The 25070-nt window shown below is 32.8% G+C and overlaps 3 protein-coding genes across 5 annotated transcripts in view; 2 read left to right on the top strand and 1 right to left on the bottom strand.

Moving 5' to 3' along the window:
- Positions 1-18: 18 nt before the first annotated feature.
- On the bottom strand, positions 19-4303 carry LOC129919804 (dynactin subunit 1). Of its 2 annotated transcripts, none has more exons than XM_056000861.1 (3): positions 4107-4303; positions 3965-4065; positions 19-3890 (listed from the first exon to the last, which is right to left on the bottom strand). In XM_056000861.1, the coding sequence occupies exon 3, from the start codon at positions 3873-3875 to the stop codon at positions 195-197; it is 3681 nt and encodes a 1226-aa protein (XP_055856836.1). In that variant the 5' UTR covers positions 3876-3890; positions 3965-4065; positions 4107-4303; the 3' UTR covers positions 19-194. The 2 variants fall into 2 exon arrangements, with proteins under 2 accessions (XP_055856836.1, XP_055856835.1); XM_056000860.1 differs by having other exon boundaries at positions 3965-4046.
- A 1577-nt stretch (positions 4304-5880) lies between these two features.
- Positions 5881-10669, top strand: LOC129919806 (G patch domain-containing protein 1 homolog). The gene is made up of 3 exons (XM_056000863.1): positions 5881-6027; positions 6084-7514; positions 9304-10669. Exons 1-3 carry the CDS (start codon positions 5970-5972, stop codon positions 10590-10592), a joined length of 2778 nt encoding a protein of 925 aa, XP_055856838.1. The 5' UTR covers positions 5881-5969; the 3' UTR covers positions 10593-10669.
- Positions 10670-13864: 3195 nt separating this feature from the next.
- LOC129919808 (bicaudal D-related protein homolog) overlaps positions 13865-25070 on the top strand; it is a 30002-nt gene continuing 18796 nt past the window's right edge. Inside the window, exons 1-2 of one of the 2 annotated variants that reach the window (XM_056000866.1) lie at positions 13866-14131; positions 14632-14828. In XM_056000866.1, coding sequence (XP_055856841.1) covers positions 14649-14828 — 180 coding nt within the window. In that variant the 5' untranslated portion in view covers positions 13866-14131; positions 14632-14648. Of the gene's footprint in view, positions 14829-25070 lie in introns of both variants that reach the window. The other variant, XM_056000865.1, reaches the window with a different exon arrangement.

Genomic DNA, 25070 nt, shown 5'->3' with positions numbered 1-25070 from the left:
CAAAACAACAACTACAGATGATTGTTTTTATAACAATTTATTTTAATAATTTTCATATAAATAAGTTAGAATAATGTATTACAGTTAATTTTGATTTTTTTTAAGGTTTTAGTGCACAATGGCTGCCGCGCTTATAGTGTCTTTTTGTTTATAACTTAAATGATAAAAAAAATTAAGGAGTATTTGAGTTAATTTTACATTTGAAATACTTTTTTAACTTCGACTGTTGGGAATTGAGAAAAGTCTGAGGGCGCTGCCCGATGGGGATTTCTATGAAAATATTCATCAAGCACCTCAGATGCCAGTACTCTGACTTCTTTTTCAATTGCTATTTTCTGTTTTCTATACATTTCAATACTTGAAGCTTTAGTCGAGGGCGATGTTCTCAAATATGACAATGCCCATTCGTGCTTCATTTTTGCCAACTGATTTTCTAGCTCAATAATACGTTTATCCTTGGCTCGAGGCACGTGAATGGGATCGAATTTCTTTAACTTTTGTTTGATCGAATCAGCTTGCAAGCGCAATCGTTCGTTACGTTCTCCTATAAGCACACTCTTCAGGAGGTTAACCTCTTCCGCCAGTATTGGCGAGCCCGCAGTTACAGTAGTGCTCACAGTTGTTGACGAAGCAGGAGTTGTTGTGTCACTTCTCTTTGAAGTGCTACCTGTGTTAAGTTTTAGTTTTTCACGTAACGTCGACTTCTCACTCTCCAAAGCTTCAATGTCACTCTGCAAATGATCCATTGTATCTTCAAACTCCTTCTCCTTCTTTTTAAGAAGATCGTAAGTCTCCTCATATTGTCGCTTCAATTTTTCAATTGTCACCTCATGATCATGCTGTAGCACCGACAGCTTTTTCTCTGCGATATCTTTGCGTATTTGCATCTCGGAGAGTTCACTCTGTTTCATCTTGGCAGCTAACTTTAATTGCTTTATATCAGCCTCGCGATTTTCCAGTGTAGCAGCCAGAACATTCTTCTGTTCCAATTGCTTCTTTATGAACTGAGCACGCAATAAAATCGGAGAAACCTGCTTCTCAGCGGCCCTCGCATTGGCTCTAGACATTATCTCATACTCGTTATCCAGCAGATATTGAGCGAGCTGAGCTAGATCGGTGTTGGCAGGAGCCAGAACAGCCTTAAAGTTCTGCGATGGTCCTCTATCGTCTTGTTCGTATACACGTTCGCAAGCCGATGAGAGAATTTCCCAGAACTTGGAGTGTTCAATAGTTGTCTCTGCTGCGTTATCGCTTTCAATTGATGAATTTATTGTTTGCACAGCCTGTTTGGAAGCGATGTGCAGAGCAGACATTATTTTACTCAATGAACCTGTAATTGTGCGCATAGTTTCGATTTTATGTGGCGATATATTGCATTTAACCACATGGAGATCTTGAGGCAGGCGACGTTTAATCAATTTTATATTTTGTTTCACGCTGTCGGCATTTTCTATGACATATTGCATCAGGAGTATTGTGTCGCTGGTATCGGTTGTTTCTCGAATAATTGCGCGAATCATAGAAGCATCTGTGAGTATAGAATCACAGGCAGATCCCAGCGAAGCAACACAATCTCTAATCATTTGTGTTTCATTGAGAAGATCCTCTCCAGCTAAAAGAACAGAATTCATAGCATTGAAGAAGGAAACACATTTTTCAATGTTTTCCGTGAATGAATTCTCATCGAGTTGATTTTGCTTCAGCAGTTCTATAATCGAATCGACTGTTTTTTCCTGTGCAATCATTTCAGGAAGCGATCCACCTGCTCTGAGCAGAGTATCAGGCTGACAACAGTTCAATCCATATAGAATTTGATGCAAAGCACACTGCAGGTTATGAATGTAGTGCAATAATCTAGACTTGAAAGCAAATTGATGCACACTATGACCCTGAATGACAGCGTCCTTGGTAATATTGTCAACGGCTGGGAATCTTTCCCGCGTCTGGCTAACAACAATGCCACATTTGAATACAATTCGAGCGACAAGTAAAATAACCAATATCGAATCGTGGTCTCCACCACGATTCATGAATGAATCTGGCATGAAAGCCGTTAGCATTTGAACTCTTTCATTAGCCTGAGTCAATTCGATTTGTCTTAGTTGAACATCAATTGCTCTAGTGTAGGCCTTCGATTCGGCAAACATCTGTTTATAGTCAATGGAATCATTTACAAGTGCGTCTTTCTTTCCTCCTACATCCGGCATTGATGTTTTCATTGCAGCAGATGTTTCCGAGTTCTTTTCACGTAGTTCGATAATATTTTCATTTAATTTTTGTACCAATTCACGGAACTTTATCAAAGTCTGATCGCGATCGTATATTGTTTCAATGGCAGCATCCCGTTCACGGAGAATCTCTTTCTTGGCAGCATTTGCCATGTCGAGTTCTTCGCGCAAATCCATTTCCAAGTCATGATTACTTTCCACCAACTGCTCGTGTATTTCTTCAAGAGCTTCCAATTGGGAAACTTCTTCCTCGAGTAACTTTACTTTGTCTTCTAATTCCATTTTTTTCTCCGCCAATTGTTCAACCATTTCTTCAGCACCCAAAGCAGCATCCACTTGTTCCTGCAAATCAGCAACAGTTGCTTCCAGTTCATCCAACTTTACAGACAGTTTTTCCTTTGTACGTTCCAATTCAGTTACTTCAGACTTTTTCATTTCAAGTTCCTTGGCTAATTTTTGAATATCGTGTTTATCGTGTGCACTTAAGTCACGAAGACGGACAAGTGTTTCCTTCAAGCGATGATTTTGTTGCTCGAGTTGCTTAATTTCATAAGCACTAACAGTGCCATCGCCACTAGGCCTGTTGCCATGTTCTGATTCAGCCTTGTTCTGGACTTCTGCCCGCAAAAGCTCCAAATCAAGAGTCAACTCTTCAATCTTTTCTTTAGTGGAATCTAGTTCCAGCTGAAGAGTGTCGGCCTTTTCCTCTGCCATTTCCTTGTCAAGAGTTATCATTTCAACGTTATCTGACAAATCGGCCATTTCTTGAGCATGACGTTCCTTAGCCTCGATTGCATCTTTAGCTTCTTGCTTTGCTCTTTGCAAGTCTCTTTGAAGCTGAGCTTGGGCATTCATTATTTTCGACCTAAACTCTTGCATCTGTTCGAATTGAATTTTCATTTTGTCGAACTCTCGCAGACGTTCCTTGTCCTCAGAGCGACGCTGCTTGAGTGTTTCTAGTTTTTCAGTCAAATCATCAACTTGACTTTTAAGCCCCTCGATTATTTGTTGTTGTTCAGCATTAGTTGCTTTTTCTTCAGCAGCAGCTTGAGCACTCATAGTTGGAGGAGGAGCAGTAAACGAGGGGGACCGAATTGGCTGACTGGGAGTAAATTGTGGCTTTAAAATCTCTAAAAACCCAGTTTCGACAAAAGAAGCTCGCTTCGAAGATGGATGAGATTCAGATGAAGAAGCTGTGGAAGAAGTTGCCGTTGCAGTTGTTGTCGGCGGTGTCATTAGGCTTTTTCTGCCTGCGGTAAAGTTGCGTTCAGTCAAAGAAGTTGAGAGTTGTGTCCGGGAACCGGTTAGACTTTGTCTACTTGAAGAAAGAGAAGTACGAGAAGTGCTCAATCGAGATCGAGTGGTTGTGGGTTGAGGTGTGGTCGGTGTACCGTCTGTGAGATCTTCGGTAGACTCGTCGAGCAGAATCAACTGAGTGGGACGGACAAATGTGCCGTACTTGTCGATGCAGTGGAAATAGGAATGACCTTTTACACTGCCATTGTTCTTACCTTTTGGTTCATCGAGTATGACTCCGACCCATTTGCCACCGGCGAATCCGGTGACGCCAACATAAGCAACCTTGCCTCGGACACCTTTTCCGGCGATCTCGACTCGGGCATTTACTTTAATGGTCTTTTCAGACATCGTTTAGGGTTGCGACTTTTTTGGGATAAATAATGAATATGATGGGATAAATATGAATTTTGAAAAAGTTTTTAAGTTGTTTTTTTTACCTAATATATTCTTGAGGTGATATTTTGTATTGCAGAGATTGAGGCTCTCCCAATGAGTGACGTAGTCGCCAAGTGGAACCACCTTTGCGAATACAAATCAACTTTAATCGAGGGCATATAGAAAGTGAGTCATTATTCATACCTGTATCCAGAATATTTGTATTGGAATTATTTTTTTTATATTTAAAGTGATTCCAGGGTTTATTTGGGGTAAAAAACACTTGGAATTTGTTAAAAACTTTTTTGTATTTCTGAAAAAACTTTGTGGATTTTGGTTTTTTGCAAAAAAAAATACAGGAACGCAGATGACTGATGATTGTTGTCAATAGTGTTACCAGATATAGGGAAAATATTTCCCTTTTTGGATAAATTTGTTTTGTAAGAAAATTCCTTTTATTAATGCTGGATTCATACGAATGACAAACTTGCATACACCCTTCCAAACTTATGGGAACTTTTCACGAGTCGATTTTAGCCGCACGATATGTCGATCGACTAGGATTTTTCTATGGGGAGTGTCACTTTAGTCACCTGCGACTTACGTTCACACGAGTTGAAAAGCTTCGCCGCACGGCAAAAATCGACTCGTTCGTTTTGCTTTTCGTTTTTCAGTACGCAGTTCTAAAAGTGAAAAAAGTGGGAAATTTACAAAAGTACAAAATTTTTATTTCTTTTTAGCGCTATTTGTTTTAGGAAAAAACTACAAAAATTGTTGTTTAAAGCCTTAACTACATACACCACTTTTTCAAAAAGTACAAAAGTGAAAAGATTTTTTTCTGGCTATCGCAATTGTTTTGTGATAAAGAGTATACAAAGTGTTTTTTAGGCCAAAAAATAAGCTTTCTGCATCATTTGTTTTAATTTTTCATCACGAGAAACTATACAAAAATGCGTTTGAAAATTTTCACTTTTGTACTTTTTCACTTTTCGAGCCAATCTAGTTAAAGCTTAAAGCCTGGTACGCTGCTCGCGCTAAATTTTAGCTCCCATACAAATTATCGAAAATTTTTAGCCGAGATAAAATGGATCCCATACAAGTTATCGATAACTTGTATGGGAATTTTATCTCAGCTAAAATTTAGCGCGAGCAGCGTACCAGGGTTATACCTTTAATTCTTTAAAAATTATTCTCTGCTATTCAGTCCTCTTTGAAAATTGGATACAATTTTGGAATTAAAATATGCACCTTAAAAAAATATCATAATTTTTCACAAAAACGGAAATACATAACTCCGTTAATATGAGTCTTTGTGGGGTCAAACTATGCAAAATTCAAAATCCCATAAAATCAAAACTACGCATCCAAAACTTATAAAAGGTACATTTTTGTACTCTGCTATTCTGTCCTCTTCGAATTTGATACAGTTTCTGTGGATTTTTCTTGATTTTAAGTTAATTTTGAATTCTTTATTTTGACTTTGACAGAATACTCGATGATATATTTTCGTTAGCATTTTTGTTGGCGACTTTGGAGACTTGAAAATTTTTCGTTTCGCATCAGCAGTGTACTAGACTTAAGAAGGTGTTCACATTGGCCTCACTCAGCCGACTCATTTTAACAGTTCTGTAAGCCCAAAACTTGTAAGGTCCCGTACAAATATTTAATCCGTGGTTATCAACTTTTATTTTCTAAAATTGGTGGTAAAGCTAAGGTTTAGAAATGGTTCAAGGTCGGTCCTATGTATGTTAAAATAGCCAGCTAATAAAACAACTTGTACAACTGGCTTTAAATGCAGTTGGCTCCTGGCAGTCCATGGTCAGAAAATAAAAAAGAAATGATCTGTTTATTTTGGAAAATAAAGTTTGAGAAAAAATTATTTTCCCATTATTTTTATTTGGACTAAAAAATTGAAAAAAAAACGAGTCTGGCAGTGCCTACTCGCAATGACATTTGTGATTTTTCTGATTTTGACATTTTGCTTCCCATCGTCATTCTGCTCTTTTCCAAATTGTTTTTAGGAAAAATTTTTAAGAATTATTTTTTGTATGCAAAACCAAACAAAAAATGGAAGAAGATGCCCCACTTTGTCGTTATGGAACTCCATTAGATCCCCTAGAAGAAGGTTTGTATCCAAGTCATTTTGTAATTCTCTTCTACAAAACAACCTCCTTCTCTCAGATGAAATTCCATCAAAAAAACCCGTCGCTATCGAAGATCAAATCGTTACCGATGAAAATGGAAAACGCCGATTCCATGGCGCATTCACTGGTGGATTTAGTGCTGGTTTCTGGAATACTGTTGGTTCCCTTGAAGGTTGGAAACCGCAAAGTTTCAAAAGTTCACGCTCCGAAAAGGCTGAAAAACGCCAACAACAATTACCTACCGATTTCATGGACGATGAAGATTTGGGTGAGTTTGGTATTGCACCTCAGCGTATCCAAGCTAGGGAAGATTTTTCCAAAACCGATGACACTTCCTCAAGTCGAAAACGCAAGTTGCCTCTAAGAGACAGCGGCGCGATTCCGGGTATTCCCGTGTTGCAGCAACTTCTTGAGCCAGCTCGAGAAAAAGTTGCTGTACGTTTGTTGAAACGTATGGGTTGGAAGCCTAACCAAGGCATTGGAGCTAGGCAAACTAGAAAAGAGAAAAACCGCTCCAAACAACAGAACAATAGAGAAATGTATGTCATGAAAATGTATGGCTGCACCAAGTCTGGTGATAGTCAAGAAGAAATCTCTCCTAATCTAGGTTCAGACGGGTCTGAAGAAGATGATGACGATGTAGAAGCACTTACATTCGCTCCCGATGATTACGAGCCATTCACTTGTAGCATAAAAGATAACGTCTTTGGGTTGGGTTATAGTGGATTGAGTCGCCAGGTCGCTGGCGAAACAAGGTCTCACATAAACTTGTTCGGACCTTTAGAAGTCTTGGGGAAAGATAACAAAAAACTGTCTATAAGAGGACAAGCATTTGGGGTGGGTGCTTTAGAGGAAGAGGACGAAGATATTTACGCTAGGGACGATATGACAAAGTATGACTTTAGTTTGGGTGACAAAAAGAAACGCGAGAAGTCGAAACTCCCAAAAACTCAAGATCAGACAGTTCTTGAGGGTTTTGCCGAACCATCACAAAATTCAAATGTCAACAAAATCGTGCATATAGTTGAGCTTAAAGCAAATTTCCAACCAAGAAACTTTCTTCATAGAAAATCCCGCTTTGATCCTCTGCCAGAGGAAAAACTTGCACTTTTAAAACAAAATGAAGAAGGAAAACGAAAAGGATTAGGTCGACATGATTTGAATCCAGATGATCGTAGGAGTATACTGGAAGGAGTGAATAAAAAGGCAGTTGAGCAGAAGGCCGAAATGGAGGCTTCTGAATCTAAAAAGTCATATTTGCAGCAAATTAATGAAAAGTACAAGGAACGAGAAGATAAGACCAAACGACTCTTGGAACTGATCTCGTCGAAAGAAGATAATTTTGTTAAAGGAGGTCTTGTTACCAGTGCTGGAGTTGAAATAATGCAGTCCAGTGAGCTTGATAAGTCTGTTGACAATGAAAATCAGAAAATTCTGTCGGAAGCTAAGAAACTTACAAAGTCTTTAGGTAAGTAAATTTTTGATTGAAAACATGAATTCTTATTTCCTTTTTTAGTGAAATAACTAAAGCAAATTATTAGGAAACCCGGCCGAACAGCTCTGATTTTAATGATCTTTTTTTTTCAAACGTCGGTAATTAAAAATACTTTAAAGTCTATAGGTTAAAAATTGCCGATGCTGCCGTTTTGTTTTTTAAAACTAAAATTAATTTTTTTTAACATACATTTCATAAAATAAATAATAACAAAAGATTCTCTAGGTAATGTATGGAAAAAGAAAGTAAGGGACAGTCCTCCATCGTTTAAGCGATAAATTAACTTTTCTCACAAACTGACTTCAAATAAAAAAAAATATTTTGAACACAACGGCAACACCTACAATATTTACATACAATAAAAAAAAAAACAATCATTTCTATATGAAAATATGTATAGTTTTTGAAAGAATAGTCCTCAACGTTATTAAAAATTTGTTTGGCCATAAATATTATTAGATGAATTCCGAAGAGAAAAAGGTAATATTTATTACAGTTTTTAACAAAAAATTAAAAATTTATTCAATTTCATTGGATTTTTTGATAAAAACTGAATTTGTGCATTGAAATAGCTGATTTTCTCAAAGACAAATAAGAACTTAAAACTTTTGCTATTTAACTTTCAATAATAAGGGCTATTGAATGAAGATAAAATAACTTTTAATTTAAATGTTAAACTTAAAAAAAAAATAAGTTAAATTTGTATTAAAACTTCTATTAAAAAAAGTTCTTCGAATACTTTTAATTTTTTTCATAAACTGCAATACATATTGACATTTCCTTTTATAATTTTAAATTATAACAAATGTCCCCCAAAAAATTTGAAAAATAAATGCATTTTATGTTACGTAAAAGTTTTAAAAAGGACATCTTAAAATTAGTTCAATAGTTTTTTTTTTTTTCAAAAATCTGAGTTTAATTACCATTCTTTCAAAAGCCCTTCATTAAATTTAATTAATTTTAATTTTACAAATATGAATAAGCTTCTAGCTTTTTAAAAACGTATATTTAATATGGTAGGTGTTGCCGTTATGTTCAAATATATTTTTTGTGTTTGAAGTCAATTTATGAGAAAATTGCATCTATAGCTTAACCCTTAAATTCATGATTTTTCCAATTTTGAAAAAAAGTTACTCAAATAATTAAACTTGACCCCAATAACACGGAAAAAATATTTTAAAAAATTATTTCGCAAAATTTTACATAAAAATAAGAAAATAAGCATTTGTTTGCCCTTTTTATGTGCTTCAATAATTCTCTTGCATTTCAATATTTAAAATTTTTTGTTTCCGTATTTAATAGCTTATATATTTACGATTCCTTCTCATATTTTTGAATTACAAAATTACGGCTTAAATTACTCTTTTTCTAATTTACAAAATAAGTTCGGGTTCCAAAAATCAAAGCGGTTTTAGACAAAACCTCAATTTAGGTTTTAAATATTCTTAAAAATTAATAAAATATTTGAAAACAAATTAATAAATGTTTTTTATTGGCAATATTTACCCCAAACAATTAATTCATTGACAAAACAATTTTGTTTGTTCACAAAAATCTTCAATTAAATTTAAAAAATCTAAACGGCAACACCGGCTATTTTTAATCTATAGACTAAAGTTTTTTTTTAATGACCGACGTTTGAAATAAGAGATCATCAAAATCTAAACTGTTCCCTAATATTGCCATTTTTTGAGCTTAAGTAACTCCACTATAAATTTCTGTTTGAAAACATGAATGCTTATTAATTTTTTTTTCTATACAGACACTACACCTGGAGTATTTAAACCTTTTGCTAGTAATGAAGCAAAGCAAGAACGATATGAAAAGTTTTTAGAGGCAAATTTAAAAAAAGAGGAAGACATTAAGGCATTTTTAATCACAATCCAGCCAGTACACTTGTCGGAATGGGACAGGGAAATGGAGCTTAAAGAGTTTGTTCAAGCTAAAAGCATATACAAACCACTCAATGGAATGATGTCGGAAAGATTTGTTTCCAAAACCACTGATGAAGTTGTTGCAAAAGCACCCACCAATATAATCGATAAGAAAATTACGGTAGTTGTGAAGAGAACTAAAGTTCTTTGGAAACCTTGTTCGTTGATATGCAAGCGTTTCAATATACCCGAACCCTTTGGAGGAACTTTAGTTGAGCCCAAAGTCCCCAAAAAGAACAAGTTCTCTGTTTTTGATTACATAGAAAATTCAATAAATTCTAAGAAAGATTTTGTGACACCGGTTATTATACCAAAACATATTGAAAAACCTAAAGCAAAACAGGTGCAACCACAAAACATTCAGAAAACTAAAAGTAATTCACCTGTTGACGATGTTATTCCGTCAACATCTCGAGATATTCAACCACCTGAATCTCCTGGTTTGAAAAAACCTCTTGTGGATAGCAAAAAGCCAAAAACTGAATTGGAACTGAGAATTGAGGAGAGCAAAAATAAACATCCTTCAGAAAAGAAAGATCTATTCAAGTGTATATTTGATTCTTCCAGTGAAGATGAGGAGGATGACGAAGATAAAGCGACAAAAAATGAAGATGAAACAAAAAGCTCCGCTCCTGTTATTCCTGCTGATATAGCCGATAGTCTTGTAAAGCCATCGGCTCCTATTAATATATTAAGAAATCACTCACCACCCCGGGGTATATTTGCAGCCCTCTTCGCAAAGCCCGAAGTAACAGAAAACCAATCTAAAAAGACTGAAGTCGAAACAAATGAAAACTCAAACAAAATAACTTTCAAACCAAAACATGAAAGAAATATTAAAGAAACTTCTCCAGAATTAGAAAATACTTATGGTCCTAAAATACCAGACTCTCTTTTAAAAAGTAAAACACAAACTAGCGAAGAGGCTGATATCGATAAAAGACTCGCTGAGCTGTTGTCATCGAAACCGATAAAAGCCACTCGAATTGTTGAAGAATGGGTTGAAAAGAAAAGCGGATCTTCCAAGAAAAGTAAAAAGGAAAAACGGGAAAAGAAGAAAAAGAAGGATGATCACAAACACAAAAAATCAAAGAAACATAAAAAAGATAAAAAATAAATTAATACAAATTTTTTTTTTATTTTTCAATATAAATGTTAATACATGTGTAAATATTTATAATAAAATCTTTAAAAAATAGTATTTTCACTGTTGGTAACTTTTTTAAAGAAATATAGTGCAAAAAACTTTCTTTTTTATAAATTAAAAAAATGTTGGGTTGGAAATTTTTAAAAATGTATTTTTTGGCAATTTTTTTTTTTGGATTTTTTTCGAAAATCAAAAAAAAAACAATAGATTTGAATTTTTTACCTGAATGATTATGAACTCATAACTGTTGATTATGAACTCATAACTGTTGATTATGAACTCATAACTTTAATTCAAAACCTATTTCGAGACTTTGCTTTGGTCAAAAGATAAAAGAAAAAGAAAAACAAATGTTTGGTTAGAAATATCTCAGGAACCAGACCTCCAAGTTTTTAATAATATATTGAGCTTAAAAAGACCTTTCTTTTGATGTGTAACTCGATGGATTTGGAGGAAATAAATAAAAATGCATTTTGATTTTTTCTCAAAAATCTTAAAAAAAATAGATTTGTAATTTTTTTATCTGAATGCATAGACCTGTCTACTGTGAACTCATATCTGTTAACAAAAACTTTTTTCTAGCCTTTTATGCGAAAATATCTTTCCGGAATGATTTCGATTGCAAATACTTCAGCAACCAGACCTCCTGGAAATTTTTGGTTTTCAGCTATGAATAGAGCTTAAAGAACCTTTCATTTGATGAAGTCGATGGCTTTGGAAGAAATTTTTGAAAATGCATTTGTTAGTCAAGAGATTTTTTTTTCGAAAATCAAAAAAAAATATTCTTCATTTTTTTTTACCTGATGCAAGGGCCTGTTTATTTTGAACTCATGTCTTTAATTCAAAACCAATTTCGAGACTTTGGTCAAATCGGCTTCAGAATGTAAGAAAAAAAAACTGTTGGGTTGGAAATATCTCAGAAACCAGATATCCAAGAAACTTTTGGTTTTAAATTATGAACAAACCTTAAAAAGGTCTTTTTTTTATGTCTCATTTGATTAAGGTGTTATAGTTGTAAGTGCGAAAAATCTTGCTTCGTTCTTGAATTTTTTGTGAAGAGGCTTTCTATTACAATAAATGTACATATAGAGAATTTATTGTATTTTAAGAATTCGCGAAGTACTTACAAAAATATTAAGTTCTTTTATTTTTGTAGTATATCTACTAGAGGACTTCCACAAATTATAGGTGTCTAGCGGTGAGGAAGATATCTCTGATCAAAATTACTTAAAATAGAAAACACCAAAAGATTCGTTTTAAGAATAGATGAATAGAGGTAATGAACGGAGGAATAGTCAAAATTTTGATTTTTGACCATATGGCGGCTTCCTAAAGTGGCTTAAAAAATCGAATTATTGTCAAACAAAATATTCCGTGTGAGCCGATCGGAGCCGTTTAGGAGAAATTTTTCTCACCGACTTTGAAAACACAGTTTCGAGAAAAACGCGTTTAAACATTTTGGGAACCATGCAAACTAACGGCCCTATACAAGAAACTTTTAAATGGGCATTAAAATTATATTTAAGCAATTTTTTTTTTTCTTAGAGTTTCTAAGATAGCGGGACACATCACATGCTTTCGAAAAGTTGAGATTTTTCAAAGCCTCTTTGACTTGATTAAGGAATGAAATCTTTCGATTCAGGTGAATCAAATAGCAGAATAGGGCTGTAACCTGTAAGTCAATATGTTTTTACAAATACGCTAATTTCTCTAAAACTAATTGCCGTATTGATGTGAAATTTTTTAGGACAATATTATTAAATATGTGCACACTCCCTTGTTTAGAGTTCTGAGATGATAGAATCCCCAGATGTTAAATTTCTGCTAAACAACGATATATAATTATCACAACTGGTGAACCGTCACACAAAAGTAATTTGTTTTTAAATTTTTAATTTAGTGAGTGATTAAATTGGTAAGAAACCAGAGGGTCACTGTGGCGTATGTGAAACATTTTTTTTATATAGAAAACGAAAATTTATTTTGAGATCAAGAGTTATACATATATTAAAATAGAATTTGTTGAACAATAAAGTAAAAAAAATTAACACAGCTCCGAACCCTATATGTCACGATAAAATTGTACCTATAAACTACTTTTATCTAGGTAAGGTAACAGAAACTTAGGTTATTTTCTCTTTAACCCGGGCATATTGTTGAATTGAAGTCTGAGAGAAACAGTTGTTTTGGCCACTCTTTAATTTTTGTAATACCAATATTTACGTCTTGTTTTAAAGTGGAAGTATCAAAACTGGCCAAGATAGGTTTTTTGGTTCATTTCTATTATTTATTTAAGAGCATGAAAAAATACTGTCTCTATTTTATGACTCATCATCTTCGTAATTTCATCTAAACCTATAGAATCTATTCGTACCACCCTCCTCCTCTAGGCCTCTACCCTACACTGTACACACCTACAGCAAAAACTCTCTTTTCTTAGTATTTCAACCAACAACCAACAACAATGTTTTTCTGTTCGCTCCATTTTGCTAATTGTTGTTGTGAAGAGCCTATATATCCCTCTCAATGATAAAGAGACAGATTACCTCATGCGTGCGGTACTGCGGTGCATCATAAACATGATTGCTTCCTTGTTATTTCCATTATAACTACCTGCAATCTGCAATAAATGTCAGGTGTTCATCATTCTTATAAGAAAAACAAAAATTACAAAAACAAATGCATAGAAAGGAATAGAATCTTAAATAATATGAACATCTGTCTATAAAAATAATATTTATTCCTAGAAAACCCTCTTTAAACATCAAAAAAATAGTTTTATACCAGTCTTTAAGAGCAAAAAATTCGATAATATATTAATTATTCATTAATGGCATGTATCTATGTTTAAGCTAAAAACAACTTCTGTCAAATAATAATAAAATAAGGGTAGAAGTTCCTAGTTCCTACTGGTTTTATGAGTAAACACGGTAACCATAACAAAGCAGAAGCCTTATGATTACTATTATAGTTTTAGTACCTAAAAGTCTAAACTCCATCTTCATATGCCTACTGTCTAGGTTCACTGCCTCTGTCTACCTTTATAGTGCCAGTGTTACTTTCATATAAAATCATAATAAAGGTAAGGTAAATATAACCAAACTATACACACATAGGTACTTTCGATTAAGAGAACATGGTTATACACCACCAAAAATAGATAACAGGTTAGAAGATACTCTTAACTCACTTTTGATTGCGCCACTTGTCAGTTTGAATGTAGGTACTGTGGCTCTGGCTCTGGTACTGCCACTGGCGAGTAGCAACTGGCGTGAGTAGAACGAAGTTGCTTGGTAACTTTTCAGTCAAAACAAAGCCTGCTTGGTTAAGAGTAAGACAACGTTTTGTTCGCGGATTTACCTTGTGCAGTACAGTGTTTTATCGATACCATCTATTAACCTAAAAATACATTCATACAAAAAAGAAATATCAAAAAAAAAAAGAAACGCTCTACTGTGTTACTCTGTGATGCAATACGTTTCCCAAAATTCCCTTTAACAAAGAAAATTGTAAGGAATAAAGTCTTATACTTTTGCTATTTTTATTGTGACAGTGACTAACCCGTCCATCCATTGTTTCTAAACCACCAACAACAACAAAAAAAAATATATCTCATACAAATTTTTACCTTCATTCTATGACCTCTCATTATTATTTTATTGTTTCGCTTTTTTAACAAAATTGCTAACAAAAAGAAAATAAAGTTTTATACCATCGCATAAAATGTATCTAGATACAACATAGTGTATCTGCTGTCTGTTAAAATAAAAATATTAAGCAACCAAAGATGTTATATTTAACATTTCATCAAAGTATATAGTTAATTAATTATTATTCTTAATGCAAATGCTTAAAAAAAAGTGATTGAAGCCAGTGCAATACTAATTTTTGTATTGATGAGTTTTAATATTAGTTGATTCAATCACACGTATGTCTTATTCAAGTATTATGAATAAGCAAAATCATTTAATGAATATAAGTAATCAAAGCACGAGTTCGATAAATTTAGAGGATTATATTTTGGATATGGAGGCCCGATCAACATTAGTTGGCCAGAAAGCTGATGGCGATATTTGGAGCCAGTTACAGCAAAAGGAAGCGGATATACTCTTAGCTGCAGAACTGGGCAAGGCATTGTTGGAGAAAAATGAAGAGCTGGTTAAACAGCAAGAAAAACTGATAGAAGATTATTCTCAAAAGCTTGAGGTAAGTTTTACTGAAAAGGAGGAAAATTCAAATTTAATTTTTTATAGTTTATTGATTTTTTTCACTCTGTCAGAAGTTCAAACAAAAAAATGTCCTAGTGGCACTTAAGTGGACACTGACACTTAGCACATCAGATACACTATACAAACACACTCATACACACACATACAGATACAAAAAAAAACGAACGCCATTTTTTTTCATATCAAATGTCCTTGAGTGTTTCGTGAAATGAAAATTTGAATAAAATATCTAAAGTATGGCACAGCACACATTAAGTATGTAAGCAGCAGTTGTAGGTATGTCTATGTAGGTAGGTTAATATTACGAATGGAGAGATGAAGATAGAGAATATATCCACTCCTTATTTGACGAGCACTATGACCCACAACAGGACAGTTATGGTGTGGTATAGCTATTTGTTTGTTTTGACATCATAGTTATTTTGGTTAAAAACAAAACAAAGGAAAAAAAAACAACAAAAATTTGGGAACGTCCATTTCGTAAGAATCAAGTTATGGCTCTCATTCATGAAACCAAGAAATATAGGTACCACAAACATAAATTATAATTTGCAAATGCGTATGTTAAAAAGGGAATGATTATTTTTATATGTAGGCAGGTTAAGTATACTTCATATACGCTGTTCCGTGCCCATAGTTTTTTACGTGACAAAAAGTTACAAATTTGATAATTATTTTCTTATTGCTACATGGACTAGAACAAAATAAAAATGAAATCCAAACTGTCTTATATTTTTGTCTTATTGTCCTTTTAGCAGTTTTCTAAAAATATTTTTTCAAGCTTAAAATATTTACCCAGTTTTATTATGAACACTTGTTTAATGTGGATTCATTGGCGCCCACAAAGAGGGGTAAAAGAGGCATTTGCCCTCCCTTGGTTCTAGGCAGATCAAATGTTTTTAATATTTTTTATAATGGGCTTTTGAAAAAAAGAGGCCTCCTTAATTTTTCATTTTAATTCTATTACCTATATTTGCCTAGCCCAGAGAACCAAGACAAATTTGTTTGATGGGGTCAAAAAGAGGTCATTAATAAAAGCCTTTCGGGTGCTTATGTACATAGTTCCCATCCCATGCATTGCTTTTAAAGAATAATTAGTTACTGTTTTGAAAAAAGAAGTTTTTGCTGTTTTTGAGATTTAAATATTGAACAAAGAAGCAAGTAAAAAATCACAACATATGTGTCTAGTTCTGAATAACGTTAAATCCAAAAAAAAAATCAAAATTTTTAGTTTGAAAACAATTTTTTTTTTCAAGAAGTATCTACATTTTTCAGGTTGCGTCTTGCGCCAGTAGTATTTGAGGTATAGAGGTATGGATTAACCCTTCTCTTAGAAAAAGTACATCTTTTCCGAACTGAATCGTTTATTTTCAAAACATGATAAGTCCACTTTTTTTCAAAATTCGTTTTTTTAACTGAATACCTATGTTCTTGGGGGATAACCACACCTGCCTTCAAAATATGAAGCATCTACTCAGTCTATATTCGATTTTACAGCTAAGCGAAAAAATTTTTATTGTCAAAACATCATAAAAGTCCCGGACTTATCATCTTTTAAAAATAAACAGCAACTTTTTTATGAGTAATTGACTACACATAGAGAAAGCTGACTACTGACTCAAAATCTTAAGTTGAAAGCGTCTTTCAAGTAAAATAACTACTCGAAACATTATATTCTATTCCCAAATGCAATTGTTTGATAGACTGAGGCTTTAAAAAAATTGTATATTCATTTTAAAACTTATTTCACATTCGTTTATATTCAAAGTATGATAAGTCCAAAATCGTTTTTATTTTTTTATCTTTTAAACAATCGGTCCAAAAAGTAAATACCAAACGATATTCTATAGCTAGGTAAAAGTTCTACAAAATATATTTTTTATACATTTTGCTACACTTAACAAAAGAAAATAGAACGTTTTTTTATTCTCCTGAAAAATTTTTAAATCATGGACTTATCATGTTTTGAAAATAAATGATTCAACTCAGTGGCGTAGATAGGGGGGGGATCAGGGGGATATATCCCCCCCCATTGGGATCGATAATTGTGCAGTACAAACAGTCATGAATAATTAAGTTGAAGAAGCGCACTTTGAAAAAAACGCTACGGATTTCGAGTTCTTGATTAGCTTAAAGGTTATAAATATGGTTTACCAACTTTCGTTGCCATTAAGTCGGTGTTTCAAAGAGTGAGTTTAGACTTGGTCCAAGCAATGGAGCTCGCTAAAGATTTAAGGGATCAACTAAAAATTAAACGGGCAGAAGACGACTCATTTTCGAAAGTTTTTTTGTATATGAGAAAAATTAGCTGAAATCCTTGACATAGGCGTTAAACATAAGAGAATAGTGAAGCGACAAAAGAATCGTTCGAACCCTTCGGTTCAAAGTACAGTAAAGAATATTTTCGTGTTACTGTTTTCAATCTTTTTCTCGATTTCTATGTAATGGGCCTTGAGAAAAATGTACAAACCATGAAAACACACTAGAAGGGTTTCCGGTTCCTTCTAAGGATTCTTCGTCTGAAATAGACAAAGCAGCTAAAAAATTTAATGAAACTGTTGAGTTTTACCAAAAACTAGACCACATAAAATTGAACAAAAACAATAACATTTCCTTATAGTTTTCATCCAAGAAGAAAATATTATTTAAACAATCGGGATTTCCTAATTGTTTTACCGACTTCCAAAAAGTAGGAGTTATTCAATTCGTCTGTACTTTTTTTTTTGTGTTTGTCACCTCATAACTTTGGACCGAGTGAACCAATTTTGATAATTCTTTTTGTAGGTATTGAAAAGCTGGTGCCTGTTCAGTACTATTAGAAAAACCATAAAACCCAGTTTTGATCCATGGAAGTCGGTTTTGTTTCTTTAATAAAAAAATACGATCATGTACGGGATCACCTATTCCAACTTTCTATAGAAATATTGGTCACAATTTTTGTTCTAGTGCCAAGTTGGAAAAAATATGAAAATTTTACAAAAAATTTTGAAAGATTTTGTAGGTACATGAAAATAATAAGAAATCTCTACACAGAGAAAAATAGACCACATAAAATAGAACAAAAACAATAAGATTTCTCTATGGTTTTCATCCAAGAAGGAAACCTTATTAAAACAATCGGGTTTTCCTTATTGTTTTAAAATCTGCAAAAAAATAAAAAAAACGATGACCAGGCTGGGAATCGAACTGGAGACTTCAAATCATTAGTCGCCCACCTTACCACCTGAACCAACCTGCCATGAAAATATTGATCGCGATTTTTGTTCTAGTGCTAAGTTTCAAGAAAAATCAACTTTTCAGTCAAATTTTAATAAGATTTTCTCTATAAAAATAATAAGAAATCTCCTTAAAAAAAACCTTATTAATCGTTGATTTTAATAAGATTTCCTTATGAAATGTATGGAAGGTAAAACAATATGGCAATCTGTTAGTTTTTAGCGGGTCATATTTTTCTCTGTGTATCTAATAAGGTTTCTTCATAAAACAGTTCAATAAGGAAATCTGTTGGTATTTAGGTGGTCCTGGTCATATTTTTCTCTGTGTGAAGAATTAAAAACTCAGAAAAGATATTTGATCAGAAGGAAAAATACTTTCTCTATGAACTCATTGAAAGCGCTCGAAAGCTGCACCGAAAAAAGTTGTCCTGGTATTTATATTTTATTAAAGATATTAGCTACACTGCTGGTTTCTACGTCAACTACCGAAAGAACTTTCTCCAATTTAAAGAGAATAAAAACAATACAAAGAAGCATTATTAAAACTTAAAAAAAAATTTGCGAACTAAATCTATCCCCCCCCTTAGCAAAAAGCTATCTACGCCACTGATTCAACTATGGATGAGATAGGAAAAGTGTTTGAGCAGCACATTCAATTTCTTCTGGAGAAGCTTGAAGACTGCAGTATTTTTGACCCCAAATAAACAGGCCCTTTATTTTTTTATCAACAGTAATTGAAATAAATCGTTTTCAAAAAATTTAAGGGAAAGGAAGTGAAGTTTTGGAGTGAATAAACAAGAGGCCGTATTTCCACTTATCATGTCTATAGATTTGCCAAAAAAAAACAAGCCTAATTTAATATTGCATTGCACTAGATTGTAGTCATTTTTGTTTTCAACTTAATTTTAGTTATTAGTGGATGTGAGCAGAGGCGGCGCTAGACCAAAATGAGCCGTGTGCGAGGATAAATTTGCGGGGCCCCTAGGAAAATAATTTTGGAGTACCTATCTATTTTGAAATAGTCAATAATGACTATTTAATAGTCAATAATGACTATTTAATAGTCAATAATGACTATAAACATTTCTCGAAAAAAACTATTTTAAATAAATTTGGTATGAAATTTTGCAGAAATTATTAATCTAATAGTACACGTAAAATAGTACATAAAATCAACAAAAATTGTTTCACAAATGAAACTGGCCAAAAAGTTTGCTTTGAGAATTCAATTTTTGTTTAATGAGGTTACTGTATTATCTTCCCATAAATACGGCAAAATTGTCTTTTTCGAGCTCAATGCAAAGGGTACTTTTGCTAACAAAGTTTTTGATGAGAGAATGACATTTTCAAATCCAGACTTTTTTGAGTCAAAGTAAATTCTTCAAAATGCGTCTATTTTTTTTGTAGTGCATTTTTTGTCCATTTGTGGTAAATTTTGAATAGTACCTATAATTATATTTTTGTGTTTTCATATTTAGTAATTTTTAGTTTCCCGCTATAAATTCAGTTCTCCACAGTTTTTTTAACAGACACACCGAAATTATGACTTGTAACAGAAGACTAATTTCAATGTTGAGTTCCGCCGTTTTGCCCAATTTTTTACATATCGGAATCCTTAACAAATCTGTCAGTTTTATACGTGCTTGAAGCACGTAAAATGCATTACCTTACCTTACCAACGTTGAAAAAGAACGTTTGTCAAAATACTTTTTTCCCTCAAAAATTAGTACTTTTTATACAAAAAAATGCAGTCTCGGAGCATAATACCAATTATATGATTGCCATTGACCATCATGAGATTCACCATAATATACCTATTAAATAACCGTGAACTTCCTTATTTTATGTTTAACCGTAACAGATTATTCTCATCAGTAAGAAAACTGTTGATTTTGTCAAAATACTTTTTCCGACTATTGTATTTTTTAAAATTTATCAGTAGCAAGAAGGGATTTGTTTCTTTCATTGAACTATTGTTTTTAAAATCACTTGTATTTCTATTATAAAAACGGTTGTGATTTCTTTCTTTGGCCCAACCGAAGCGATAGCTTACGTATAGAGGCGACATTATTTGCATCAAAATGTAATTTTAGGAATATTTAGGACTTATTGCTTCTTTTAATTGGTGATTCATTTTGGCTTTTGACCTGAAGAAGAAGAGACCGGAAAAATCAAGGGGCTTTCTCTGCCTTGCTTAATACAGGAAGATAACTAATAAAGTTGTGGGACTATACATATTTTTCGTTTTCCGACCTATTGTTTGTGTTTATCCATGGTCTAGTTGGAAGTTTTTCAATTCAGTTATATTGACTAATGGTAATTGTTTCTGTTGATGTTTGCTTTCCTCTGTTAGATACTTATATACTTAACAATAATTTAATATTATTTTTTAATAACTAATAAATACATAAATTATTCACGTTTTTGTTTGAGAAAAATTGTTGATTTATAACGGGAAAAGTGTGGGAAAATGTGTTCAAATACGGAACAGCTAAAATTCGAAAATTCCACTGAATAAAATGGTCCTTATTAATAATTTTTCAGAAGATCAAAAAATTGGTGGCGGAAAACAGAAATGTTCTAAGCCCTTAACAAAGTGTTTAAAAGTGTGAAAAATCTGTTATATCATATAAATTGCGAGCAGGGTTCGGACTTTACTTCGATCGAAGTAGATTTACTTCGATTTTGGGAAAAAAATAAAATCTGCTTCCCTACTTCTCTTTTTCAGGATCTACTTCTATTTCTTGATTGAAAAATATTTTTCAAATAATAAATTTAGAGAAAGGAATTTAACTTCAATTTTAAATCTGGTCGAGGCATTGAGAAATAAAGCTCAACTGAAATCTCAAATGATGAATGGAGGTCAATTATTCTTCGAATTGAAGATATAAATAAAGTTTATCAAAATAATTTTGACTGATTTTGGAGAATTCCTGATCAAAAATTTGTTAGATTATGCTGAATTAACCGTTTTACCCCAAAGCACCACTAGATGAGAAAGGTTTTTTGGAAAAGATTATAATAAAAAAAGTAAAGAAAAATAATTTTGTTGAAAAATAATTATTTTAGAATAAATTTTTGTAAATAAATGTTCTGAAAGTTTAATTTTGAAATCTACTTCCGAAATTTGGGATCTACTTCACTTTTTTTCAAATTTGCTTCGAAATTTTGAAACTGAAGTCCGAACCCTGATTGCGAGCGTAAGCGAGCAAAGAAATTTTTTTAGAGGAATTTAAGTTTACCTATTCCTAAGCTTTATACAAGCTTCGTACAATTTTAAATACCTACACCTACAAAATTGAAAATTAAACTTTTTTCAAACTGAGATTTTGTAGAAAAAAATTTATGCATTCCATTAAGTTTTAAATTAAATTGGGAATAAAAAAAGCAAAAATTTTAAATAATCCATATTGTTTGGCAAACTAATTATGTGCTTCACTTGAGAAAAAAACAGTTAAACAATAATCTTTTATTGTTTAATTTTCTTTTTCTAGCGAAAAAACAAATATTCTTCGTTTCTTCCTTTTGCAAAAAGTGGCCAATGCAATTATGGAAATCGAGTGGAAACAAGCCAATTTGAATTATTTTTTGTTTGATCATATGAATAAAGAAAAGAGACATGTTTTTTTTCGGATGTTATTATTTCCAAAGGTTGAGACATTTTCATTTGGCGCCCGCGGGGCCCCTCCAAGCGCGGGGCCGTGTGCGGGGGCACACTCCGCACACCCCTTCCGCCGCCTCTGGATGTGAGGTAATTTTACTTACAAAATTGCTGTAAATATTTCGTACACGCCATAAAACCTTTTTTTTAGTTTCGTTTTTAAGGAATATCATTTTTTTTTTTTTGTTTAGCAAGTTATTTTCAACAGATACTTGGTCTGCATATAAACTGAAAAAAGAACGACATAGAATCCTATATCATAAGCATTGAGGAGTAAGACAGAAGACGATTTGTTATTGATAGGGAAAATACGGAGTTTAGACAGTCGACTATTGTAAAATTACTAAGAACCTATTCTATTAGAATACGTTTTAGTACAGGAAAGTTAGTAAAAAAACAGGCATTTTGTGGAACGAAATACAGGACGGCTGAATTTTTCAAATCTGAAAAAGGGGTATTAGAAAAGCTTAAGTCCTGGTTTTCGGGACGCCACCCCCCTGGCGAAATCCGCCATTTTGGAAAACGCGAATCACTCTATATCTCCAAAACTATGAGTCCTATAGAAATGGTTGTGAGACCAAAGTTCTTGGAAATTTAATTATCTTTTTCTTTGTAGTACATTATTTTTTCTCAGCGGGCAATAGTTTTGAGGTTATGTTGTTTTAATTTATTTTTTTTTTTTCGGTTTTCTTAAGATTATAACAATCCCGGTATCAGTTACATAATTTTTTAAACAGTAAAAGTTATAGACCATCAAATTTCCAATAATTTGGTATATTTTTGAAAGTCATGCGATGTATAAATCGAAAGTTATTGATCTGAAAACTATAATATTAGTGCAGGAAAGTTAGTAAAAAAACAGGCATTTTGTGGAACGATGTACAGGACGGCTGATTTTTTCAAATCTGAAAGAGGGATAGTAAAAAAACGAAAGTCCTGGTTTTCGGGTCGCCAACCACCTGGTGAAATCCGCCATTTTGAAAAACGATAATTGGTCTATATCTACTACACTATTGGCTTCACCGAATAAGTTACTGAACCAAAATTGTAGGTAATATAAATATCTTTTCTTGTGCATGCACTGTTTTTCAGCGAGGATATCACTTTTTAGGTTATGTTGTTTAATTTTTTATTTTTTTCTGTTTTTTTTTTCTTTAATTTTTCTCAGTAGAAGATAGAAACAGATAGAAACATAATTTTTTGCATCATAAAAGTATGATGTTTGACTTAAAACAAAATATGTGTACCTCAATATTGTAAGTTTTACCATTACCCACCTTAATAACTCCCCCTCATATCATATTTTTCTTGTTTTTACATTAGGTACCCGATTTAGCCTTTTTTTCATACCTTATGCAAAAACATATTAGTATATTTTTTGAAAATATTGAGAGGGATTGCTCTTTAAGTTCCGTAAGTCATATAATCTTCAAAAGTATCCCAAATTAATGTAAATTTGATGTTCTACAACTTTAATGATGCTACAAAATTATGTTTCTATCATAGAGACTGAGAAAAATTAAAAAAACAGAAAAAATAAAAAATAAAACAACATAACCTAAAAAGTGTTGTCCTCGCTGAAAAACAGTGCATGCACAAGAAAAGATATTTATATTACCTACAATTTTGGTTCAGTAACTTATTCGATCAAGCCAATAGTTTGGGAGATATAGACCAATTCGCGTTTTAAAAAATGGCGGATTTTGCCAGGAGGTTGGTGTCCCGAAAACCAGGACTTAAGCTTTTCTAATACCCTTCTTTCAGGTTTGAAAAAATCAGCCTCCCTTTAATTCGTTCCACAAAATGCCTGATTTCTTTACTAACTTTCCTGTACTTAGACTATAGTTTTCAATTCAATAACTTTCGACTCATACATCGCATGACTTTTGAAAATATACCAAATTATTGGAAATTTGATGGTCTATAACTTTTACTGTTTAAAAAATTATGTAGCTAGTACTGGGATTGTTATAATCCTAAGACAACCGAAAAAAAATAAATTAAAACAACATAACCTCAAAACTATTGCCCGCTGAGAAAAATAATGTACTACAAAGAAAAAGATAATTAAATTTCCAAGAACTTTGGTCTGACAACCATTTCAATAGGACCCATAGTTTTGGAGATATAGAGTGATTCGCGTTTTCCAAAATGGCGGATTTCGCCAGGGGGGTGGCGTCCCGAAAACCAGGACTTAAGCTTTTCTAATACCCCTTTTTCAGATTTGAAAAATTCAGCCGTCCTGTATTTCGTTCCACGAAAAAGTCTATCTTTCCTGTACTATTTCAGAAGCTTTTTAAAAACTCATCTTAAAAATTTCTTAGCTTAGTCAGCAAAAAATAAAGAAAGAGCTCTAATATTAGGTATTACTTACTTACATATTTATCAATGCTTACTTATTTAATAGTTCTATGAGCAATAACATGTGCAACCCAATCGTACATATTAATTTACTATAGTATATAAATTTATAGGTTAAAATATGAATATGATAAAAACTTCAACAATCTTTTGTTTATTATTATTTGTATACAAACGAGTATCTTGTGGGCGTATTAATATAAGAAACTCATTTAATCAAATGATTAAAATTCATATTTGCCGATGTTTGCGAAGAGAGCATTTTATACGATGAAACGGATGAAACTCGCGACTGAAGTCATCAATTAACATAACACAACCATCAGAAAGCGCAAATCCGCCATTCAAACCAAAGTGCTACTAAAACCTTGAGGAAAGCGAATATTATAAATTACTCAAGCTTATTTATTTAACGTTTAAAATGCTAAAGTTTAACACACTCCAAGCTATAAAATGAGTCACACACAGTGGACAAAGCACCCAAGAACCAGTTATCCATTATTATGTATTTGCAAAAGAAACTGGATTAAGATTCAAATATATGTATTTACGAATGGGAACACCTCCAAAAAAGACCAAACTTTCAAAATTGAGATCTATTGATTGAAACTTGCGAATTGCGATCTTTTGATTAAAACAAAAATAATGACACCTTGTCTATTAGAATGGATTAATGAATGATCATTTTTCAATGCCCTCAAACAATAATTATTAAAAGCATTAAAGGAAACATTCAAGTCATAAATTAAATCCATTTAGCATTGTTGAGGCCTTGAAATACCTATACTAACTATTTCTCAGCTGGATAAGTCATTAAACGTGGATATTTCATTATACTTTAGTAACGGGTTGCATTTAAATATTATTTGTTTACCCTTTCTCTCATGCCTTACATATACATATCTCTCTGTAAATGAGGGCTTAAGAGAGTTTGGTTCATTCAACTTATAAAGAATCTCACGTTTTTTTTATATTAAAGCAC

The sequence above is a fragment of the Episyrphus balteatus genome, chromosome 4 (genome assembly GCF_945859705.1).
Source record: "Episyrphus balteatus chromosome 4, idEpiBalt1.1, whole genome shotgun sequence".
NCBI lineage: Eukaryota > Metazoa > Arthropoda > Insecta > Diptera > Syrphidae > Episyrphus > Episyrphus balteatus.
Note: the sequence above shows the minus strand (reverse complement) of the source record. Positions and strands in the feature narration are given on the sequence as shown.